Here is a 23,783-nt window from a genome sequence, read left to right as displayed (position 1 = left end):
ATTTTCACTTGCATTGTGTGTTCTCAAATTTGGGTTCTTCAAATCTGATTGTTTAAAGTTACTAGAAAATAGGTCCCTTATTTTCATTCTTTATTTTACTATCTTGCTTTTGACTTTTTTTGGCTCCCCAAGTTAGTTTTCATGTCACTTTTAGCTGGTTTCCAGATATTTGAAGATTGAAGCCTTTTTTGTTCAGTCTTTTTGGGAAATGACTAGACAATTTCTTTTTCATAATTATTAACTGACTGAATTAACTATGGAATGGTTCCCAGTCATTGATACAGCTCCAAATCAGGTATTTTGCACATGTGGTCGGTTTTCTCTATGTCATTTTATGATAGGGCCTACTCCTCATGATGCAGTCTTTTCTTATACCTTTGACAGATTTAGGATGAATGCAAAATGATGTAATAGTAGAACACTCCAATAGTAATGGGTGGTTGTGTTTTTCCTCTAAATTTTCATGCTTTTTTGAACATTTTCACATTTGATAGATTCCTCCTTAATTTTTTTTTAACTATTCACCTTAAACACATTTTTGTTTCATTAAAGGTATATCAACACCTTTTTTATTCTAATTTTTATTACTCTTATTAAATTAGGAAAACTTGTTGAATTTGTTGTTCATATGTAGAAAAAGAAGCACCATCTAATGTGGAAAATGACCTCACCCTTTGTCGTTTATGTCTCTATTACTGAAGTATGTTTTGCATCTAAGTAAATATTTCTGTGTTTCTTCCCTGGATAAATAATCAGACATTTGGTTTTTAGTAGTTATAAACACTGATTTTCAAATAATTTATATTTTAAAATCTTACTGTACTGTTAAAAGAATATATTCATTTATTACTGTGGTAATGTCCCAGAATCTGTTGTTGATACTAACTGGACGTGTACTTTTTGTATCAAACTTGTGGGGTCTGCATCATCAGACCTCTTATTTTATATTCTCGCAAGTCTGATGCATATTGGGAACTTTCTCAGGATTTATGGAAATGTTCTATGCATTGGATAGGGTAGTACTTGTTAAGGTCTCAGAGGAATCATTTATTTGTTTATATGTATGTTCTGATCTTGTTTATTTTTGTATATTGATAAAATAATATAATGAGGTAGCAAGTCAATAAACAAGTATGCAACCTGAGTGGATATGTGTGGAAAAAGAGGCAGTACCTTTTTTTTTTTTTTTGCTTTAATTTTAGATATTTGCTTTTACTATATGATGTGTTCAAAATTGTTTGCTATTTATTTTCTGCTTTGTTTTGTTTTGTACTTGGAAGTACCAATGGATGAAGCTGCCTTCTTTTTTCATCTTCCAGTTTTAGCATTGGGCTAGAATTCTCCGATATAATCCTTTGGGGTACCTTAGGCAATGAAAATGTCTATATTATGATATATCTTAATATAAAGTTATTAAAGTATTCTAAGTTTATTTAACACTGTTTTTACAAGTAAGAAATCTTGAGTATTTGACAAATGCACTTGACTAGGGAAGTGGTTTTTCTTTTCATTTCTTAAGAATCTTGGGAATGTAGTTGTGAGTCACCGATGGCAGAAAGTCATTATCATTCATGTATTCGAGTGGAAAATATTATTAAAATCCATAAAAGTCTTGGGTAATAAGTTGAATAAGTATCTCTATTTATAAATTCCTAGCCAAAATCTTTGTTTTAATAGGTGTCTCTGTATTGCAGATTATTTTCAAATAATTAGAATATATTTTATTATAGTAATTTTTGCATAATCTTCTTAAAATACTTACTTAGTTTGTTTTATCAATTTTCTTGCAGTGTTTGAACGTCACTCAGTTGTTAAAATACTATGGTCATGGTGCCAACTCTCCAATCTCACCGGATCTATTTACCTACCTTTGTCCTGCTTTGTTATATCAAATCGACAGCAGACTTTGTATTGAGCATTTTGACAAACTTTTAGTTGAAGATTTAAGTAAGGATAAAAATATGGTTCCTGAAGATAAGGCACATATAGGGGCATCAGGTAAGAAAGATTTAAGCTTTTTCTCAAAATAGTTTCTGTACTTTTTTTTTCTTTTTATGTAGTTGAATTAGAAAGTTATTCCAATTATCACCTGCCTTTCGGTGTCTTTCTTTCAATATGTTTTAATCAAGTTTAGATATGTGTGTTTTAAAAAGATTTGGAGAATACAGGGGGCACAATACAGCAGTTTACTTATCTCTTCTGGCATTATGGAGGACTATTTTGCTAGAGAACTAGATTAAAAAGAAATAGTGGTTTATAATAATAATGGATCCTTCTTGATGGGTAAATGTAAATAGTGGGACCCCGATTAAAGTTATTTGGTGTTCTGACTGCCTAACATTTAGCAGGCTTGAGGGCCTCTGGTGAAAAGCTAAGATTATTAAGTTTTTAAGGAAGTAAAAAGGGAAGCCAGTCTGGTTAAACTCTAGAAATGTCTCAGAAATGCCAATGTTTGGCATATGAACTTTATCGTGGGCACTTCTAGAGAACTTCAACTAAGTAATGTAAAACCAAAGCTATTTCCAAACTCTTTCTAGGCTCTTTTGTTTCATATCTAGTTGCTGAATAGCTCCACTTCGATGTTCACAGGTACTTCACACTTAATATTTTCCAAACTTTATTCCCTACACAATTTGTATCTCTTACGGAATTCCAAATGACATTAAAATCCATGCTTTTGAGACAATCTGACAACTTTAACTTTTTTCTTTTAAGTTTCTTTTTCATTTCCCTTTCCCTTGTATAATCAGTTGTCAAGTCCAATTGAGAGTCTTCTCTTAAATATCTTCTAACTCTATTCACTCTGTCATAACTTTAGTTCAGGTCCTTCTTGGTTCTTTATTGAATTGCTGAAATAAGTTCATAATCTTTCCTGCTTTGTTCTTGTCCCCCTTCTAGGTTATCCTTAGCACTTTTGCTAGGTTTATCTTTCTAAAATGCAAATGAGATTCTCTGACATAGAGTTTGTGTTCTTTTTAGTGCTAGCTAACATACTTTTATTTTATATATTAACAACCACCAACTGCAGGTACTGTTCTAAACTCAATTCATTTACTCCTCACAACAGTCTTACAAGGTAGAGGATGTTATCCTAATAACTTTGCCAAGGTCTCTCAGTGCTAGTAAGAGATAGTGGTAGGATTCAGGCCTAGGAAGTTTAACTATTACTATCTATTTCCTAAGTGCTTTACTTGTTTTTCTTTTCACTAAATTTTAACAATATAGTATTACATGAGGGAGCTATTATATAATTCTTATTTTTAAAGATAAAGAAGCTGGGGTATAGAAAAATTTAATAACTTGCCCCAAATTCCCCAGCCTGACAAATGATAGAGCTCACCAACCATAAGGTTTGTATGATAAATCTTCTGGGCAATTAATCACTAAGGTATTATCTTTCAAATTTAGTTAATGCTTTACAATTGTTGCCATGTGTCTTTACACTAATAGTTTTCATTAGTTCTCTAATGTTTTTCTTTATATCTTTTATAGTGTAAGTAAACAATAATATCTGAGAGCAAGGATTTGATATGATGTGCTCGTTATATTTTTTCTGTGTGTATTTTAGGAAACTGCATTATGCTATATTGATCAAACTTCAGAGCTCTTTACTTGGCTAGTTAGGCTTTCCAGAATATAATCCCTGCCTACCTATCTTTCCATTCTTATCCCCACCATTCATTTCTTTCTTTTTAGCTCTAACATAATAAACTCCTGATAATAGATGATGCTGTTTCTCCCTCATTCCTCTTCTGCCTTTTCACATAATAAACTTCTTTACCTGACTGACTACTATGATTCCTCAAAGATTCAGCTCAAGGATTAGCCCCTCTGGGATGATTTACCGATCATCCTAGGATTAATTAAGTCCCCTTTATTGATTCCATCATAGTACAAAGCTTGGGGGATTTAATAATTAGATCAGTTATCTGTTTTTGTTGGATTTGAGTCACTTAAGGAAGTGGCTGGGTCTTTCATCTCAGCCCTACTGCCTGAGACAAAGGACACTTTGAACAAAAAGTAAGCACTCATAATGATCAAATGATAATTGCTTAATATTAGTCTATAAGATTTCACTTATAACCCAGGAAAGACATTTATTGAAAAGGAGTCTTTGGAGATCACTTTATGAGTATATCAGTCAGCCTAATAGATAGTACGGTATTCTCAGAATGAGTGAAATTTTCATGAACTTCATTGTGTGCAAAATCATGTTGAATGCAGTACTGATTGAAATGCCCAAGATATAGTGGCGCTATTGCATAGTCATTAAAATGACTAAATTGATATATATGAATATGAGCTAAAAAGAATTCTTTTTAAAATTTATTTATTTATTATTTTTAAAAACAATTCTTATAAAAGATTGAGAGGGCAGAATTTAAATTTTTTTCTTAGTGTAGTAATAAGGTAGACAGACGTGTTTAAGACTATCACATTTTAGTATATAAGAGTTTTATTTGGGACTGAGGTATTCCTTAAAGCTTGGAAGAACGCAAATAAAAGGAAATGCTCTCAATACATAGCAAAGTTAGTCTCTTAGGTACTTACCTATTTTTGGTTAGTTTCTTTGCAATAGGAAAATAACTTTAGAATCAATCAATCACAATAGCCTATATTTATTGGAACTTTACCATGTGCTGTTCTAAACACTTTTATAAGGATATTTAATTTGTTAAACCTGTGAGATAGGCACTTTTATTTACTTTCCTTTGCTGAGAAAAGGCACTTTTGAGAAGTTAAGTAACTTTTCCAAGATCACTTAGTTGCCAGGTACCATTAGCAGAGCCTCAGAGGAACTGGAGTATTCTCTAAAGCCTGTAATTCATCTAAAGCCTGTAATCCTAACCACTATGCTTTTAACCTTTGCTATGCTCAACTGCTTCCTGCTAAAAAGGTTTTTAAGTATGTTTTGCTAGACTGTAAGTGACAGGGAGAGAAAGAGATTATATTTAGTTATACTTAGTGTTTAACAGATAATGCAGACATAGATAGGAAAGTGGTGTAGAGGCAAATATTTGTACAAGTAAGTGTTGCTGTAAGTATAGATCAGTCAGTATAAAAGGAAAAATATCCAAGAATAATCTTCTAGGTAGACAGGCAGGGTTCAGTCTGGTAATTAAGAGTGAAGGCAGAGAAAGTGAGTCTATCCCCTAGACTGGAATTCTGATCTTTGGATAGATAAAATATGTCCCCTTTCCTGGCTTCCTGTTCACTGATCTTTGTAGATGAGTAAATACCTCAAAAGTCACAATATCTCTCAGGGGCTTATAAATTCTCACTGTGACAGGAGAGAAAGGGAAACTATTGAACTTAATTAAAAATAAAATACATTTGTTCTTTACAGGGAAAAATGGAGACTGGTGATACTGTCACATCTAGAATTAAAATCAATAGCTTTTTTTTTTCATGTTTAAGGCTTCTAAAAAATTCCAGTTTTTCCAAATCAAGTGTGGATTGTGGTTTAGAGTTGCCTGTGTTGTAATATTGACATAATATTGTTGTAATGATGGCATTTTATAATGAAGCTGCCGACAGATGCTTGATTATAGTAATATCGAAAATTATAGTTCATTCAATCTGAAAAGCCTTAAAGGAAATTGTAGTTGCTTTGAAGACAAATGCATTACTAATGGTGAATATTGATTAGTTGTTTGCAGGTGGCTATCAGCATTGTCAGAAATGAAGATTGAATTAATTATCTCCTAATAGATGTTAATAATTGTTTGAATGCCCTGCCAGAAATTATTTTTAATGACTGCTGCTCCATTAAGAAAGGTTAACTTGTTCTATATAAATCCCCCATAGTAACACAACTACTACCTCATTATTTGTTCAAAAACTGCTGTAAACCAAATATGCTATAATACTGTGTTTGGAAGAAATCATTTGTTTCACAAGATTGGCTCATTTACTCATAGAGTTGACCCTAGCTTAATTACCGAGGGGGGTTGTGAATAGGTCGCTAAGCATTTTCTGCCAATTAAAATGCTGAAACAGTGTAGAAAACTGCCATCTTGCACATGCTTTGAACCAAGTTAATTAGAAAGTTTCCACAGATGAGCGCTTCTTTTTAAAAGAATGCATTTTCCCTCTAGATAATGAGGAAGGGAGTTGGTGAATAACTAAGCTTGAAGACCTTTAACGTTTTAAGCGACCTAATTTACAGAATAAGTGAAGCTTATTTCAGGCATTTAGCATTTTTTTTTTATTTTTTTTTATTGCATTTGGTATCTTAGGTATAAATAAAAAAAAAATTGCTGGTTGTATTTAATAGTTTACATATTGTTAGTTTGTGTTTTTTTTTTCTTTATACCAAATAAATTGTACAGAAAGAACAGATAGAAAAAGTACAGATAGAAAAAGTACAATAATTTGGTTAGAAATTAGAAGAATTTTATTACCTGAATTGCTTTTTTTCTACACTTACGAAATTAGAGTTTATTTAAGCTCAAATGTAAATATTATTCTAAAAATAAGTAGTATTGAAATATTTTAAGCATTAAATTCAAAACAACTTTATTTCTCATAGGTCAAAAGGATAGTAATTTTCCTTGAACATTTACAAGTTGTTAGGAGAATGACTATTAATTAAACTTTTAGTGCTGGAAAGCTAAAATTATTTTTTAAAATTAACAATCAGTATAAGAAAACATGTATCTATAATAACATACACTTAGGGAAATAGTAGGGCTGTTTTGCTAATGAAACAGTTGTGATGGAATAGTTGCAATATTTAGAAAATATCTGGAAATTTTATGGTTTATCTGAAATGGGAAATATAGCTCTTTACTCCTTATTTCTTAGCAGTAGCAAAAATAAGTGATAATTTATGTTAGCTGCAATATAAATACTTTACTCTTACATGTAACATTGGACATTGGAATAAGTATAAATATATTCTGATAATTTTATGTAGTTGCAAGTTTGTTTTTTGGTAATCTTTTGTCTCTTTCGCTCTATCCTAATTAGGTCAAATTTTGAAAGCTTGCCATTTGAATTAATAAAGTTAGTATTCTTTCTTACTTTTGTATTTAATTATACTTATTTTTGTTATAGACCCTCTTTTGTGAGTTAAATACATAAGTGATAAATCCCTTGGCCAAAATTTCTCTAAAAATACTATGATGTAGTGGAGAAAACAGTGAATTAAGACAGGGCTTTGGGTTTAATTTTGAGTTTGTCATTTTACCTAGCTATTTAAGTATTTTTCATTATGGTAAAATATATGTAGCACAAAATTTGCTATTTTAACCCATTGAAGTGTACAAAGCAACGGCATTTATTACATTCACAATGTTCTGCAACCATTATATTATTTTAAAAACTTTAAAAAAAAAAGTTTTACTAATTTTTTTTTTCCCCTTACCCCCAGCCCCTGTTAATCTCTAATCTTTCTTTTGTCTTTATGGATTTGACTATTCTAGATAGTTCACATAAGTGAATCATACAGTATTTGTCTTTGTGTCTGGTTTATTTCATTCAGCATAATGTTTTGAAAGTTCATTCATGTAGTAGCATTTTATTAGAACTTCATTCCTTTTCATGTCTGCATAATATTCCACTGCATGTAAATACCACATTTTATTCATTCATTCATTGATGGACACTTGGGTTATTTCCACCTTTTGGCTATTGTGATTAATGCTGTAATGAACAGCGAATAGAAGTATCTTAGTCTCTGCTTTCAGTTCCTTTGGTTATATACCTAGGAGTGGAATTTCTAGGTCATATGGTAATTCTGTTTAGCTTTTTGAGGCACTACTAAACATTTTAGACTGTAGCTGTACCTCAATATACGATATTTCTATGCCTTAATATGCAAGTTTGTATATATCCATTCATATATATTTACATTAGTGAGTATATATAGTTCTTTTTTTTTACTATAGAATATCTTAGAATATGAATTGCTGGCTTTTCCAAGTAATTTAAGTGCTGTATTTCTTTAAGTTCTTCATAGAAGCTGCTTTTAGATTGATTGTTTTGAGATAAATTTCTTCTAGACTGGATTATTGCCAAACTAAGGAAAAATGTATTTGGGAAGAGAGAGTGTGTATTAATAGACATTTTATCTTCAGGTTAATGTTTTTGTTACCAGCCTCAATTTGTCCCATTTGGTATTGTAAGTACCTTTTGACTTTTTTTCCTCCCCACTAGTATGGTTGGCGCTAGAGAACTGTGATAGTTTAGACCAACGTTGTTTTAGCTGGCCAGTAACTTTATTGGCTCCCTAACTTCATCTATAGCTATACCCCTGTGCCACTTTTCTCCAACCTATTTCCTCAGGCTGTCCCACTGATTTTATTGTTCCTGCCTGTGCATGGGGGACAAGCAGATAAAGTAACTTGGTCATCATTATTGTAAACCTTTACGCCTTATTTGACCTTATCTTTTTCTTCCTAGAATTGGGTTTTTGATCTCACTTCACTGCATTGTAGTACCAACCATAGTTGGGAATCTCCCTCTTATCCTTTGGTTCCACTAACCAGGATGCCGCCTTTTATAATGAATCTTTCCTTGACCCTGTTCCTCAGGAATTGAGTTTCTGTCCCTTCCTTGCCCCAAAATCCTTTCAAGGATTAAAGCCAGTGAATCTAAACTCTATTTCCATCTTCTTTTGGCCCTTTAAATTCCCTGTGTTTATGTCATAGCAATTATCTATTAGCTATAGGATAAACCAGAGCTTCCATTAGTGATTATAGATGACCTGTTATTTTAATCCTGTGAGCTAATTTAGCTAATGAAAACTAGCCTTAGTGTTAATGTTACTAGATACTGTGCCTAAAGGATAAACACAAAAGTATTGATTAAGTTCAGTAGTTAGTGGACCAATTAAAGTTTCATTTCCTTATCTATCCTTACTTCTCTTTGTCTTTGAAAATTTTAAGTTATCTTGATGAAGTAATGCATTTTTCCTTAGTTCTGTATCACAAGACTAGCATAAAATCTTTTAGCAGATTTATAATCCTGTTAGATTCGATTAGAAAAATAACATTTTAAAGCCTTTGCAAAATTATCATTCTTCAGTGAAATTTGCCATAGATGAAAATAGAATTTTTAAACGTACGACATTTTTATTTCATTTTAAATCATTAATAGAAAGTGCTCTCACGTTTTAAATGAAACTACCTCACCTTCAGAATTACTGGCATTTATTTCTGGTATCTTATCTTCTTGTGAATAACCTAGATTAAGAAATGTGCACAGAATTCTTTGCCACCATACCTGTGTTCCTCACAAGCCATATTGTGAAAACATTGCTCTTGTGCTCTGATCCAAAGTTATAATTATATAGTGAAAAAAATTGAACGTAGTTACATTGTCCAAGCCAACTTGGAGGAGAGTTTGGACTGGGTGTGGCGCGCGATGATCTGACATTCGCCCTGAATTCTTCTTTGTGGAAATAGAAGATGACATCCAATACCAGCTACCAGTAAGACATTGTTGTACTCTTGTCTGCCCCCTTTCTATTTTGGTTTGCCTATGTTCCTTTTCGCTTTGTATTAGAAGGATGTACAAGCTTACCTTGCATTCGGCTCCTTGGCTTCTTTAGCTCCACAGGCGACGTTGTTTACTTATCTTCTCTCACACAGCTTTATTGCTGTGGCTCTGCTTTTAGACCTTGGTAAAATTTTATTTCCAGTCTATGTATTTAGAGTGAATCAGAGCCTTAAGTCATTTTTAAGTCCCTGTTTCTAATAAGGTGGCCACTGAAGTGGTCTGAGTTTCTTATTTTTTTTTTTAAGTATTCAAATTATATAGTTTTATTTTGTTTTTAAACACAGCAGTGTCAAAATAAAGCTTCTTAAAAAGCATAGTCTAGGTGAGATAATCTATCTTCCATGACTCATTTATATTATGTTTATTCTTCTTTGGAGCTTTTTCGGTTTATATTGTCATACTAATGTTGACTATTTCTTTCTTACAGCGTGGATTTGTGGTATCATTTCTATCACTGTCATTAGCCTGCTTTCCTTGCTTGGCGTGATCTTGGTTCCCATCATTAACCAAGGATGCTTCAAATTCCTTCTCACATTCCTTGTTGCTCTAGCTGTAGGAACAATGAGTGGAGATGCTCTTCTACATCTACTGCCCCATGTAAGAAATCCTTTTACATTTTCAAAGTTCTCTAACGATTAAGTTCTCTAAAATTAATATTGTGAAATGTTATAAAATAACTTTATTTCTGTATATACATTTTTTTCTTTTTTGGTAAAGCTTTAAAATATAGAAAGTTTAGCATGTTTCAGTACACAGTTTTGCTTATGTTCCACAGTTTATGCAGTGGTAGCAGCTCATTACTTTGAAATAATAAGAGAAAATTATTATCAAAATATCATCAGTTTAATAAAATGTTAGATTACACAAGTAATCACCTGCTGGTGAATTTGTTTGTTTAATTGTTTACTTTAGTTTACAAAAGAATCATCACTCCCTAGTATTTCATTGCTCACTGTATAGTATGTACCTTAACCCATGTAAGCATTTGAGTTTGTGTCTCTGTTTTTATCAGAGTTACCTTGATGTAGTACTTTCCAGGCTACTGAGTATAGCAAAATTACATGGAAGACTACTTATATTTAAGTGAGATAATATTTAGGGGAGCAGTTTAAAAATTGGAAAGTATGTTTTCTGTGTCCTCTAGGAGATTGTAATCTGGAAATTTTAAGTAGCATTTTAATGACTTGTTCAGAAGTTTTCCTTATTCTTGTTCCTAGTCTCAAGGTGGACATGACCACAGTCACCAGCATGCACATGGGCACGGACATTCTCATGGACACGAATCGAAGAAGTTTTTGGAAGAATATGATGCTGTGTTGAAAGGACTTGTTGCTCTAGGAGGCATTTACTTATTATTTATCATTGAACACTGCATTAGAATGTTTAAGCACTACAAACAGCAGAGAGTAAGTATTTTTTGTTGATTTCATTTTCTGAGATATAAAACTCAACAAAAGCCATCGTTTTTTTGGAAATCTGCTCTTCTTAATTTGGTGTTAGTGTATATCAAATCTCTATCTTTTAATGGATTATCCTCACAGGAAAAATACCTTTGATCTTTGCCGTTTCTTGCCATTACATTTATTTTGGCATTTATAATCAAGGTATGACAGTCTCAGTCTCAGTTAATTTGTGTTGCATATTGTCTAATTGACTTAAGAAGGATGGAAAAGGCCATGGGCCAATTTATGCTTATTATAAAAAGGTAAAAATCTATAAATAAAAAGCAAGTCTCATCTTCTTAGGTAATATTTCCAAGTGTAAGTGGCTTTTATTGTCATATATTTTAATGAAAATGTTTTCACACAACATATCAGAATGCCTTGCCAATGGTGGAAGTAAGAATGTAGAGGGAAATGGTGATTAATCTCGAGTGACAGACCTCGTGGGAAATGATGCTTGGACTGCTGATTAAATACCCTTCATGTCATGCACTGTCTGCATTTCATGTCACATTTATGAGAATAAGACAAATACCTAAAAAAATTTTCCCCAGGAAAGTAAGTTCAGGGTCACTACCATCCACTATGATTACACTCCTCCCTGCTGACATTGGTGTACATCGGTCCTCCGCTCTATCTTGACTGCATCTCACTAACATGTTTGTGACATTAATGCTGATTATCTTCAGTACATTCTATTTAAGTTAGTAAATTTAGAAACATTTTTTAGGAAGCTTTCCACAAAAAATAGTTAGAAAATTCTTATATTTTGTTAGTTAACTACGAATATTCAAAAAAGAAAAAAATCTTTTATTTTTCCTCAAGAACATTGGGTAGTCATGATCATAATATATACAGTCCATAATATCTACCATACAACTTTTGTACTATTTTTATGTATATATTTTGTTTGTATGTGTTTTGTATATATCTCTTTGAGACAAAGTAATGGTTTATATCAGTTCTGAACTAGATTCAAGGGGAGTTATTCTAGCTCAGCCAGAAACTAGCTGTGAAACTGACTCATTCCTCGTGATTTCTAGTTGCTATCTAAATCTATGGGAAATAAATCCTACTTCTCATTTTTATTTTTATATCATATTCCAACTAGTGCATTTAATTTTAATTGCCATATTTTAATTAGGACACCATCATTTAATTGTCTTCAAAGGAGGGGTGATCAAGGTGCCCAGTGAAGAATAATCTGAGGAATGGAAACTAGGAAGGATCAACTTAGAGAAAAGTGAAAGAGATTTAACAGCATTTAGTTTTTGAAGGGTTGTGTGGAAGGTCATGTGGATGAGTGAGGAACAGAATATGGTGGGAGGGATGCCAAGGCAAGAATGGTTGGAGGGAAATGAGTCAACAAAGGGGATTACCGCAGATTAATTTAGAAGAGAAGAAGGCTTGAACTAGTCATGATATGAGGAATTGGGGAAGAGGAGGCGATTAAGAGAATTATTGAAGTGAAAGAATAAGACTTGATATTTGATTAGATAAGAAATACAAGAATTTAGAGTCCATCTCTGAGTACCTAATTTAGAGCAAAATTACGTATTGCAAAATATTAAAGAAGTTTTGGAATTACTATGATGCTCTAATTTTCTTCAGTTGTATATATCTACTAACATTGAAGCAGCAAATATTAAGTATTATGTACAAAATATTAGGGACTGCAGAATTTACAGATAGGTATAAAATGTAGTCCTTCAAGAGATAGTGCAAAATAAATGTTTTCTGTTCTTATAATTTAATTTTGATCTCATTTTAAACCTAAATTTACTGGCAAAATTAAACATTTAGTTTTGTAAAGTAAACTAATGTAGGCAAAGAGAGTCCCTAAAACATGCAGATTTGTGGATTTGAAATTGTGGGAAGTAAAAAAACTGAACGGAATGCCTTTGGCAGAGGGGTATTCTAAATCTAATAGTAAGGAATTCTTCAAGTACATCAAAGAAAGGAATCTGGGCAGGTAAATCAGTGTATCTTCTTTAGGATAAATATGATAAATAAGTAATCTAAAGTGAAAAAGGATAGGCATTTTTTGAAGAAAGGGGATTAGTGATACTTGAATAGAACACACATTTGACCAGCTGATAGAAGAATCAACTATTGGAAGGAAGCTTTCAAAGCATACGTTAAATAATATACCAGATGCTGACTGGTTTCAGCAAGACTGAGGTTTTGAGGATAATGATTTGGTAAGTTTTTAGGAAAGTGGACAATCAGAACCAAAGCTATTAATCAGAATTCCAGCCGGTGTTCACATTTTCTGCTGTACTTTCTATATCCCCTCCTGCTGACTTTTGGTATTGTTGTTGCCCTCCTCCTTCCTGTTTTTTTTCCCCTTCTTCGTTAACTTATGACTTGTTTCTTTCTTCTCTTTAGGATGTCACCATATAGTTTTCTTTTGAACATTTTCTGTTTCTCCAGTTTCTGTTACCTACTGCTCTGAGGCAGAACATCCCAGAACTTAATGATTTATAACAATTTTTTATTTCTCTTAATTTGTCAGGAATTTAGGCAGCATTCAGCTGGGCAGTTCATTTGCTTCACTTGGCATCAGCGAGAGTCACTCACTCTACTACATTCAAACTCAGCTGGCCTGTGTTGGCCTGGTCAGGGCAAGTCCGGACGGTCCAAGAATGTTTCAGTCTATGTCTACATCTTGATGCTCCTACACATGGCCTCGCTTCAAAGTCCAGACTGAACTTCTTCATAGCGTAGTGGCTCGCTTCCATGAGCAAAAGCAAAAGGGTGCCAGGCCTCTTTCAGACTAGTCCCAGGAACTGGCGCAGCTTCCCTTCTATTGCATTCTATTGGTGAAAGCAAGTCAAAAGGCCAGTCAAAATTCTGCTGCAGGGGAATAGACTTTACCTCCTTATGAGTGGAGAAGACTGCTCATACAGGGAGGGAAGAAATTGATAGTGACCATCTCTGGAGACTACCATACACTCAAGTAGCCATAACAGGCTTACTTATGCATCAGTTAGACAGTTAAACATCTGCAAAATAGTTCACCCCCTGTACGCAATACTAGCAATTCCAAAATGCTGTCAGTCAGTAAGCATGTCCAAGAGAACACTGCCTTTTTACGTTCACACTGTTCAAACATGCCTAATTATTTGCTCTCTTAAATTAACATAGGTTAGAAGTAGACATTTAAGTTGAAAGAGTTGTTAGTGGTAGTTACATTGAGGAGAAGAAAGCAGGACTATTAGACGTAAGATAGGAAAATTCTAACCTAAGCAATGAAATACAATAATTAGAATTTATTAGTAATCGAGGACAGATTAGATGAGAAAGAAAACTTATCTTTATTTCAAAGCTAAGAGTCAGTTACTTATAGGTCATTTTCATACAGCACATTTAATCTTCATAAGAATCTGTCATTTTCATTTTATAGATGAGTATCCTTACGTGTAAAAAATTTAACAAACTTGCCCAAGTCTTATAGAAGTAAACCGCAAATTTGGGATTTTTTGCTCATTTGATTCTGTCCATTATGTCACAAGTAGAGAAATGTGAGCTTGCATTAATCACAGAATAAAGTTCAAAGGAATAAGTATTAGTTTTTTTGAGCTTCTATTAGATAAGAGAGATTCCCACACACTATTAGATAAGAGAGTATGTATATTTCACATATTTCATTTGGGTTGCGTATAAAAATATAGTACTGTGTACCCTATTCTTAACTTTGAAAGTAGGTGAATTGACCCTTTTAGTTGAATATTGGAAAAAAAACACACATAAATTTAGTTGGATTTTTCATCTGGTTACATCCCTTGATTAACTTCTAATTTTTTTTTCTCCTTTACTAAATGATTTATGTATAAAGTTACCACCATTTACATGTTATTATAAATTTTAATAATTGAATATCATTGCTAATTGTGGGTGCAGAGTTGATACAAATATCAAATCTTTTTTTTTCCTCAGGGAAAAACAGAAATGGTTTATGAAGCAGAGCACAGAAGAGTCAGCTATTGGAAGGAAGCTTTCAGATCATAAGCTAAATAACACACCCGATGCTGACTGGCTTCAGCTCAAGCCTCTTGCCGGTAGACAACAACAGTTCTGACTAAAAACATAAAAATTGAAATATTGTTTCTAAACTGTGTCTGTGTTGTTGGAAATTTCTTGTCTTTATGGTTTCCTTAATTTTAATGTCTAACTTGTTATTTTCTTAAATGTTAGTGTGCCTTAAATATGATTTTGTTAGGATTTTTGTTCATTTTATCCTTACTTATACTGGCATGTGGGACCAATTAATTATATTACAGGGCAAAAAACATATTGCACTTTTACTTTACTGAAAGACAAAGAATGAAACACACACATACAAATGCTTTGTGAGTGGTAGATTAGTGTTAATTTTATTTCTTGACAATGCAAAATCTTTGTGGTCTCCACATGTGATTCGTTTTATACGGAAAAAGGAAACTCAGCCTTTGTACTTAAAGGAGAATGGTCTCTGTACTTAAAATCTCTGCTTATCCATCCATCTATTCTGTTGCCTGATACATGTAATAAGGTAGCTTACAATTTTCAGGGAAACATAAAAACATTTTAAACCTAATTTGCCCTCTTTCTGTTTGAACTTGTGTTTACCCTGAGTGCAGTACTCATTTTCTGCAGAAAAGGGGCTGCCTGGACCCTACCTGTAGATTTGGACCCAAATATAATTTGGAAAGTATTAAGATCTTTGTCACATAATAAATAACTTTTGAAAACTATGTAAGAGGCCAACCTCTATTAAAAAAAAAATAGTTCTCACGTTATTGTCACTTACATGAGTTTCTGAACTTCATTCTTGTAATGATCTGAGTAACATCATCAGATAGGTGGAGCATGGCAGGATGCAAGTTATTTAAATTTCGTCTTTGTTTTCTGAAAAGATAAGAGAAGGTTAAAGTGGGTAACTTTAAAGGACCTTCTTTCTCTGAAAAATTAGGGGTTCATTTTGTTACCCTGTAAATGCTACAGTAACTTTTCACCCTTTGATTTTTATCAGCTGTTCATTGTGCATTCCTTGTTTCACAGTATCTTCATGCTTGCCAATTTTTCTCCTCACTTTCCCTGCTGTTGCTTTTAGTTCATTCCCTCAAAACCCCAGTTTGTTTTTTGTGTGTGCTCACTCATATTTTTTATTTGTTTTATTTGTTTTTATATACTTACTGATTTAGTGAATTCTTAAAGACATTCATTTAAGAAATATTCATTACACTCTATTCTTGGGTTTAAATTAGCAAATGTTCATTCATTCATTTGTTGATAAAGCATATCCTTTGCTGTTATAAATATAGGAACTGATGACTCGGTTGTTTCTGAAGATCGACTTAATGAAACTGAACTGACAGATTTAGAAGGCCAACAAGAATCCCCTCCTAAAAATTATCTTTGTGTAGAAGAGGAGAAAATCATGGATCATTCTCACAGTGATGGATTACATACCATTCATGAGCATGATCTCCATGCTGCTACACATAACCACCATGATGAGAGTAAAACTGTGCTGAGGAAACATAACCATCAGTGGCACCACAAACATTCTCATCATTCACACGGTCCCTGTCATTCTGGATCAGATGTGAAAGAAACAGGAATAGCTAATATAGCTTGGATGGTAATCATGGGGGATGGCATCCACAACTTCAGTGATGGGTTAGCCATTGGTAAGTGGACTGGAAACGGGTGATAATTTGCTCTTGAAGATCGTTTTCCTTATTCGAGTATTTCAGTGCTAATCTTAGGAACTATGATACATAAGATTAAAATTTGGAGTTTAACAAATATGCTGTTATTTATTACTCCCGTCACTTGGGTTTTCCAAAGGCTATGTTAATGTTTTTGATAAGTTTATTTGGGGACGGACAGGTATAATTTCATTGTTTTTTTTCTTTGAACATGTAAACAAATGTCTATGATACACTTCTTTAATAACTTAATTTCTTATTCAAGACATTGTCACCATATTGAAAAAGCTATCTTAACATTATATTTTCAAATATATTTACACATCCCCAAATGAGAACAAGTTAATTTCAATATTGGATTTAATAATTTTTTTACATCTTTAAAAAGGTGAAGAAAAATTTTATAATGTTAAATTCTTTGTACCAGATTCAAATGTAACATATTAGAATCTTGCTAATGTAAAATGATACTGCCAGTTTAGAACAATAAATGTAATCAGTGCATGATTTTCTTTTAGATCTAGACCTGATTAAATAATCACTCAGAAGTAGGCATTGGTTTCTTTCAGAAAGGAGAGATCATATTTTTGAATCCACAGTTGCTGTCAGTGTTAAAGAATAAAGAATTTTACTAGTCAAATTAGATGCATTTATACCTTTGATTTCAGTCCTCAAGATCATCAGCCAAATAATACTTTGTACCATTTATGCTCTAGACCCAGAAAGATTTGGATAAGGATACTACTAGCTATTTAAATATCTATAAATATTAATATGAGATAGCAAGTGCAATTCTACATAGGCTGATGCCTTACAATTGAACATCAAACTGTCACTTAGAGATTGAAACACTGAAAACCATTGCCACTCCCAAACTATTAGTGAGTTAGAAGGCTACACAAATAGAGAATTTAATTCAATAGGTAACATTTCTTTCACTGAGTAGCGCTTTCTCTGGTTATAAACACATTGTACCTCAGTGTATACTCAAAAACTATAGTGTGTAAGATAAGTGAGTCACTCATATATTATGAAATTAATTTAGATAGGCAAAAGAGACTGTACCTGTCGTTAACGCAAATGGAAAAAACAGAATCAGTAAATGTTTTTTGATTTTTTTTTTTTTTTCCTCCCTCCATCCCCCTCACCTCAGGAGCAGCTTTCAGTGCTGGATTGACAGGAGGAATCAGTACTTCCATAGCTGTCTTCTGTCACGAACTGCCACATGAATTAGGTAATATAAGCTTTAAAATTTTACCAAGTTCATCAAATCTAAGACCTCTTCAGTTATAAATGCATCCAAATTTTAGAGGTGTTAAAACATAAATGGGTGATGGCAAATATAAAGAGTTAACTGTTCTTCTCCAGTTAGTGTGTAATTCTTGATATATGTTCCTAAAAATGTGTATTTTAATTATGTAAACAATATTATGTTATATGCCATTCATTTTCTTACCTTCCATTACTAATGATTGTTTTTAAACTATATTCTTGTTAACCATAAGTTCATGTAGTATATTGCTTCTGCTCAGTACTCAGAGGTGTGCATTTACCACATTTTACGTATCTGGCACCTAGTATTGGACATACCACATAGCCTTTAATTTCCTTCCACCACACATAATGGTGTGTTGAACATCTGTAGACTTCCTGCTTATGCACCCTTATGAGAACATATTTTGGGTACTTATGCAGGAACAGACCTGATGAGTCCTAGGATATGCACGCTGAAGAATGCCATATCACTATCCAAAATGGCCACACTAGTGGAATCGGTACCCAGCAACACCTGAGTGTTTGTTTCCACATCCCTGCCTACATGTGACATTAACTAACTTTCTAATTTTTGTCAATTTAATAAGTATAAAATGATATTTCTTTGTTGTTTTAGGTGGCAGTTACTGACATACCAATGACTTTTTAATTTGTCTCCAAATGGTTTGGTTTTCTTCTATAAATGGAAAAACAGAAATAAAAGATGTGAATATGTACTCACAGAGAATATCTGAGGGATGTGGAGATGACATTGATTTGAAAGAAAAAAACTAACTCCATCTTTTGCGTGTCCAAGGAATTGTTCATTTGATCTTTCTAATTTAATATTTTTCTTAAATTTATCTGGCTATGCAACATCTATCATTTGACAGTGTTATGCTAGGAAAACCTCCAACTTCCCTTCCTACCCACCCATTGCCCCTTGAATGGAGTATGTCAAGCTACTTCGTGGTTCAGTGTAGTTTTACTGATTTGCCCTAACCCCCAAGAATCCACACAGGCACAGAAGTGACAGCAGGGAGTTTGGAGATTAGGGGTGGTTACCTTTCTACTCCTTTTTCTGTCTGTAGTTTCTCATTGAAGGAATGACAGCCACATTAAAACGAATGCAGAACATATTTCAATGGCTAGGGAAGCCCTGGACACTCAATGCAGAGCTCTAGCCAAAGCTGGAGCATAGAACTCTGCTTGGTCCAGGACTCCTCAGTGCGGCATTCAGACCCCAACTCTACTTCTTTTACCCCACAAACCACAGGTTGAGATGTTACTATTGCTGTGAGAGGAAACATCAATCCACAGTATATCTACTGAACTTTGTCAGAAGGGAAATCAGACTTTATGAAAATGTGCCTTTTCCTCCAATGTCCAGTGCTAACTTGACATAAATTGCCCCATATTGTAGCTGCCTAGGCTCCTTGGGAAGAAAGCATAAAGAAATGACCCAGCTTTCTCTTCTGGAAGTGATAGAAAAGGCTTTTTGTCCCTTGTATTTATCTACAAGGTAGGAACTGGTCTACTGACTATAACTAAAGGAAGTTAAAAAAAACCCAAAAAACCCAACATGATTGTGGAGCCTAATTTTTGCTTTTGAGGCCCAGTAATGGGGTACTTTGGTAAAATAGGGCCAGATGAATATTTCTACTCTGATTAGGTTACCTATTCTTACTTGGAGAGAAACAATGTAGAGAGAGGCATAGAAGCTGCTTCCTCAGAACTTCAAACAAGGGGAAAATCAGTCCCTACAGGCTAAGGTAGAAGCATGGCAGGTGAATAGGGAGATGTCCTCTCCGGGCTTTATAGGTTAAGTTGTTGGCAAAGCAACATAATACATCACATTCCAGGAGAATTTATTTGATCTAAAACCTGTTTTGCCTTAGTTAAATTTTTGATCATGAATTCCTAAAACTTCTGAGATTTATATATTAAAGTCACACCCTAAGGGGAAAAACATGTGTTTAAATACACAGCAGCACATTGGAGACCGACCCTCCCTCAGTCAGAATTCCAAGTTTTGCTGTTCCTCTTATTAGCAGATTGCTGTTTCTCTGATGATGTACCAGGTGGGGGTTTTGTGTGTGTTAAGGAATGTGATATAAAAAAAGTATGCTTTTAAACCTTAGAACTATATATAGCTCAGGAGGTTCACTCTAAAACATGTGCAGAAATTGAAACCATCTGAGGAAATAGAAAAGCTATATATCTCATTTCATGTTTGCTCTGGAGTGTGATAATGGATGAGATTGCCTGAATTATTGCTACCCTCTCTCCTGTTTTTGCCAAATTTGTGTAGCCAAATTTAAGTAAGTTACAATATTACTCTGCTGTGTTCTCTCCACTTCCCCCATCCTTTCAATAGGACTTGTACAAACATTTGAAAAATGATATTTCCATAATGGACTAAATTGTCCAAAGAAAATTGAACATTCACTGTATAGATTTATACATATGTTGCATACATGCATTATTTAAGGCAAAAATAAAGAACCTTAAAATATGTATTTGTTTTAAAAAATCTCAATTTGTTGTTAGCAAATGTTACATAACGATAGCATTGGACCACATTGATTTAACACCTTTGGCAGGCATACCTCTTTGGTTGTGCTAATGATAGCCTTTGTCAAGAGAAAGGAAATAATATTGATTTATCAAAAGGTGAATAGATTGCTTATTCAGTGTATTCCTTTGATTTATTTTTCAAATGTTTTTACAGGTTCTTCCTGAGAAAAGGGAGGTGGAGAAAAAGGGAAAAAAATATCTTTAAGATATCTTTAAGAATTTATAACCTGAGAAAAGACTAGGGCAAAGATAGATTTTTAAATGAAATAATTCATCTTGATATAAGATCATTATATAAAAATTATACTGCTGTATGCTTGCAATGAACAATTAGAACTGAAAATTTTAAAATGTACTAGTTACAGTTAAACCAAAAAACATTAAATACTTTGATTAATTCTAACAAAACAGACCTAGAATTTGTATGCTGAAAATTAGAAACACCAACCAAAAAACTCAAAGGAGACTTACATGAAGTGATGAGCTATGATTGTGGACCAGAAGACTCAGTAGTTATAAGATGCTAATTCTTCCCTATTGATTCAGTGCATTACTAACTAAAATCCCAGCAGGCTTTTCTGGAGATCAATGAGCTTTTTCTAAATTTTATACGGAAAGGCAAAGAAACTTGGATAGCCAGAAGAATTTTGAAAAAGGACAGCAAAGTTGATTTTAAGATTTATTGTAAAGCCACAGTAATCAAAACAATTTATATTAGTGAAAGAATAGACATATATCAGTGGAACAATATAGATGCCTCGCATATGGGAATTTATTTTCAACAAAAGTGCAAAGGAAATTCCGTGTAGAAAGGATAGTTTTTTTCAACAAATGTTATTGTAATAACTGGATATCTACTTCCTCCCAAAAAAACCAAAAAAAAAAACCACCTCATACCATAGACAAAAATTAATTCAAAATTAATTATTGATGTAAATGAAAAAATTTTAAATATAAGAAAGACTTTTAGAAGAAAGTCTGTGTGTTTTTGGATTAGGCAAATTGTTCTTAGATACTACATGAAAAGAATGATCCATTAAGGGAAGAAAGTAATAAAATGGACTTCATAAAAATGAAAAACTCTATAGAAAAGACACTAAAAATGAAAAGACAAGCCACATACTGGGAAAAAATATTTGGAAAATATATATCTGATAAAAGACTTTTTGATATTTAAAGACCCCTCAGTTAAATAATAAGAAAACCAACAACGCAACAAAGAAATTGGGCAAAAGACGAACAGGCATTTCACTAAAGTAGTTATACAGATAACAGATAAACACATGAGATTTCAGGTGCTGGATTTGTCATGGGCTGGAAAGGATGTGGAACAACCAGAACTCTCATAAATTGCAGGTGGGAATGTAGTTTCTTATAAGGTTAGAAATACATTTAATATATGACTCAGAAATCCCATTTATATAGGTACCTACACGAGAAACGAAAACTTACGTTTATACAAAAACCTGTTTATGAATATGTACTGTGGCTTTAATTCGTAATTGCCAAAAACTTCAAACAACTTGCATGTCCTTTAGTTGATGAATAGGTAAATTAAACTATGGTTCATCTATGAAATACTACTTAGTAAAAAGCAGTGACTTTCTTATATAAACTAACATGGGTGAATCATGCATACATAAGTGAAAAACTCTTAGACTCAAAACACTATATACTATACGATTTCATTTATATAATATTCTGGAGAAGGTAAATTGTAGGACAGAAAGCAGATTACTGGTTGTCTAGGAGTGAGGGGCCTGAGGAGAATTTTGAGGGGGCTGTGATGAAATAGTTCCAGAGTTTGATGGTAGTTAGAGTTATATGGTATATACTTTCGTCAGAAACGCATAGAACTCTATACCCCTCCCCCCAAAAAGAATTATGTATGTAATTTATACCTCAATTTTAAAAAAGTATGAACTAAAAATTAATCATGTTCGATCTTTTAGTTAATTCATGCTGTTGGTTGTTATTCAGGGATGAAGTAAATCATCTTGCTATCCAACAATATCAGAGAAGCCCTCAAATTTGACAGTTCGTATCTGTGATACTTTTGTTCATTGAGCATTAAATAATGCCCCCTTTAACACCCCATTTTGAAACTTATAAAAGGGAAGACTATTTTATAATCTAAAAGACACTTCTGTAGTCTCATTTTGTATTATCGAACCCCCTACTAAGTGAAATTGTCTCTTTAGCATGGTTGGTAGGTAAGTTATTGAAAATATGGCCCAGAAATTAGTAGAGGAAGAAGTTAGGGAGCCCTTTCCTTAGAGGAAGCTGAGAAAGAAAGGCCAGAAAAAATAAAAACTCTAGGGGAGAGAAGAGATAAAAGCTGATACTGAATCCAAGTCTCACCAGGAGAATTAAGTATTTAGGATCAGAGGAGAAACGATGTAAAGAGACAGCATTAGATGGAAACTGAAGAATAGCAATTTAGAAGCCACTGGTAGATAATCACCTTAGGTGTATTATTTTAGCTTTCCCAAATAATGTTGCAGTATGTAGTTTGTAGCATGTAATTTGCAGTATGTAATTTCTTGGAACATGGAAAAATAATGCCTTGCACTAATATTTTTGTTGTTGTTGACTGTCAACTTACGTGTTATAAATTAGAACCTTGTAACAAATAAGTTAAGAAAGAATAGGTCATGTATTTTTAGTCTTAAGAAAAAGAAACATGCTCCAATATTCTACACAGTACCTTGCTTATACTAAGTGTCCAATAATTGATTGGATGTTTGTATATTTAATAACTAAAACAAAAAAATTTGTTAAAATTAGTAAAACTATTACTTTTTGATATTTTAGCTTCAAGGATATTATTTCTAGCAGCCTTTTGCCTTTCTAATAACATCTCTCTAGGCAATATGCAATCCTTTTGTTCCCTAGAGTTGTAACATTAGGTAGATGAGTGAGAAAAGTCTCTTTATTCTTTTTTTTACATATTTAGCATTTTCAGAATTAAGATTTAATGTTTTTCTGGGGAAAAAAAACATAAACATAAACAGCATACAGTATACTCAAAGAGTACCTCTGTTCTTACTTAGGCCATTTTCCTTTGGAAAAAGGGCAGAGATCAGAGCTTTAGTTGTTGCTCACAAAAAGAAAGTGACCTAGTTCTTTTTCTTGTCCTGTTTTTCTTTTTTAAAAAAATTTCCATTTCACATATACAGTAAAATTGACCTTGCTTTTGATGTAGTTTTTTGGATTTTCCATGTATTTAGATGTGTGTAACCATCACCACTGTCAGATACAGAACAATTCTATCATCCTAACAAACCCCCACATGCTCTCCCGTTGCAGT

At 33.1% G+C, this 23,783-nt stretch overlaps 1 protein-coding gene across 1 annotated transcript in view; it reads left to right on the top strand.

Moving 5' to 3' along the window:
* Window positions 1–23,783, top strand: part of SLC39A10 (solute carrier family 39 member 10) — a 45,259-nt gene that overhangs the window by 12,664 nt on the left and 8,812 nt on the right. The window contains exons 3-9 of the mRNA XM_033111797.1: window positions 1,791–1,998; window positions 9,932–10,101; window positions 10,722–10,910; window positions 12,773–12,781; window positions 14,896–15,007; window positions 16,253–16,621; window positions 17,796–17,876. Coding sequence (XP_032967688.1) covers window positions 1,791–1,998; window positions 9,932–10,101; window positions 10,722–10,910; window positions 12,773–12,781; window positions 14,896–15,007; window positions 16,253–16,621; window positions 17,796–17,876 — 1,138 coding nt within the window. The remainder of the gene's footprint in view (window positions 1–1,790; window positions 1,999–9,931; window positions 10,102–10,721; window positions 10,911–12,772; window positions 12,782–14,895; window positions 15,008–16,252; window positions 16,622–17,795; window positions 17,877–23,783) is intronic.

The sequence above is a fragment of the Rhinolophus ferrumequinum genome, chromosome 8 (genome assembly GCF_004115265.2).
Source record: "Rhinolophus ferrumequinum isolate MPI-CBG mRhiFer1 chromosome 8, mRhiFer1_v1.p, whole genome shotgun sequence".
NCBI classification, from domain to species: Eukaryota; Metazoa; Chordata; class Mammalia; order Chiroptera; family Rhinolophidae; genus Rhinolophus; species Rhinolophus ferrumequinum.
The sequence above is the reverse complement of the archived record's forward strand: the minus strand, read 5'-3'. Positions and strand labels throughout refer to the sequence as shown.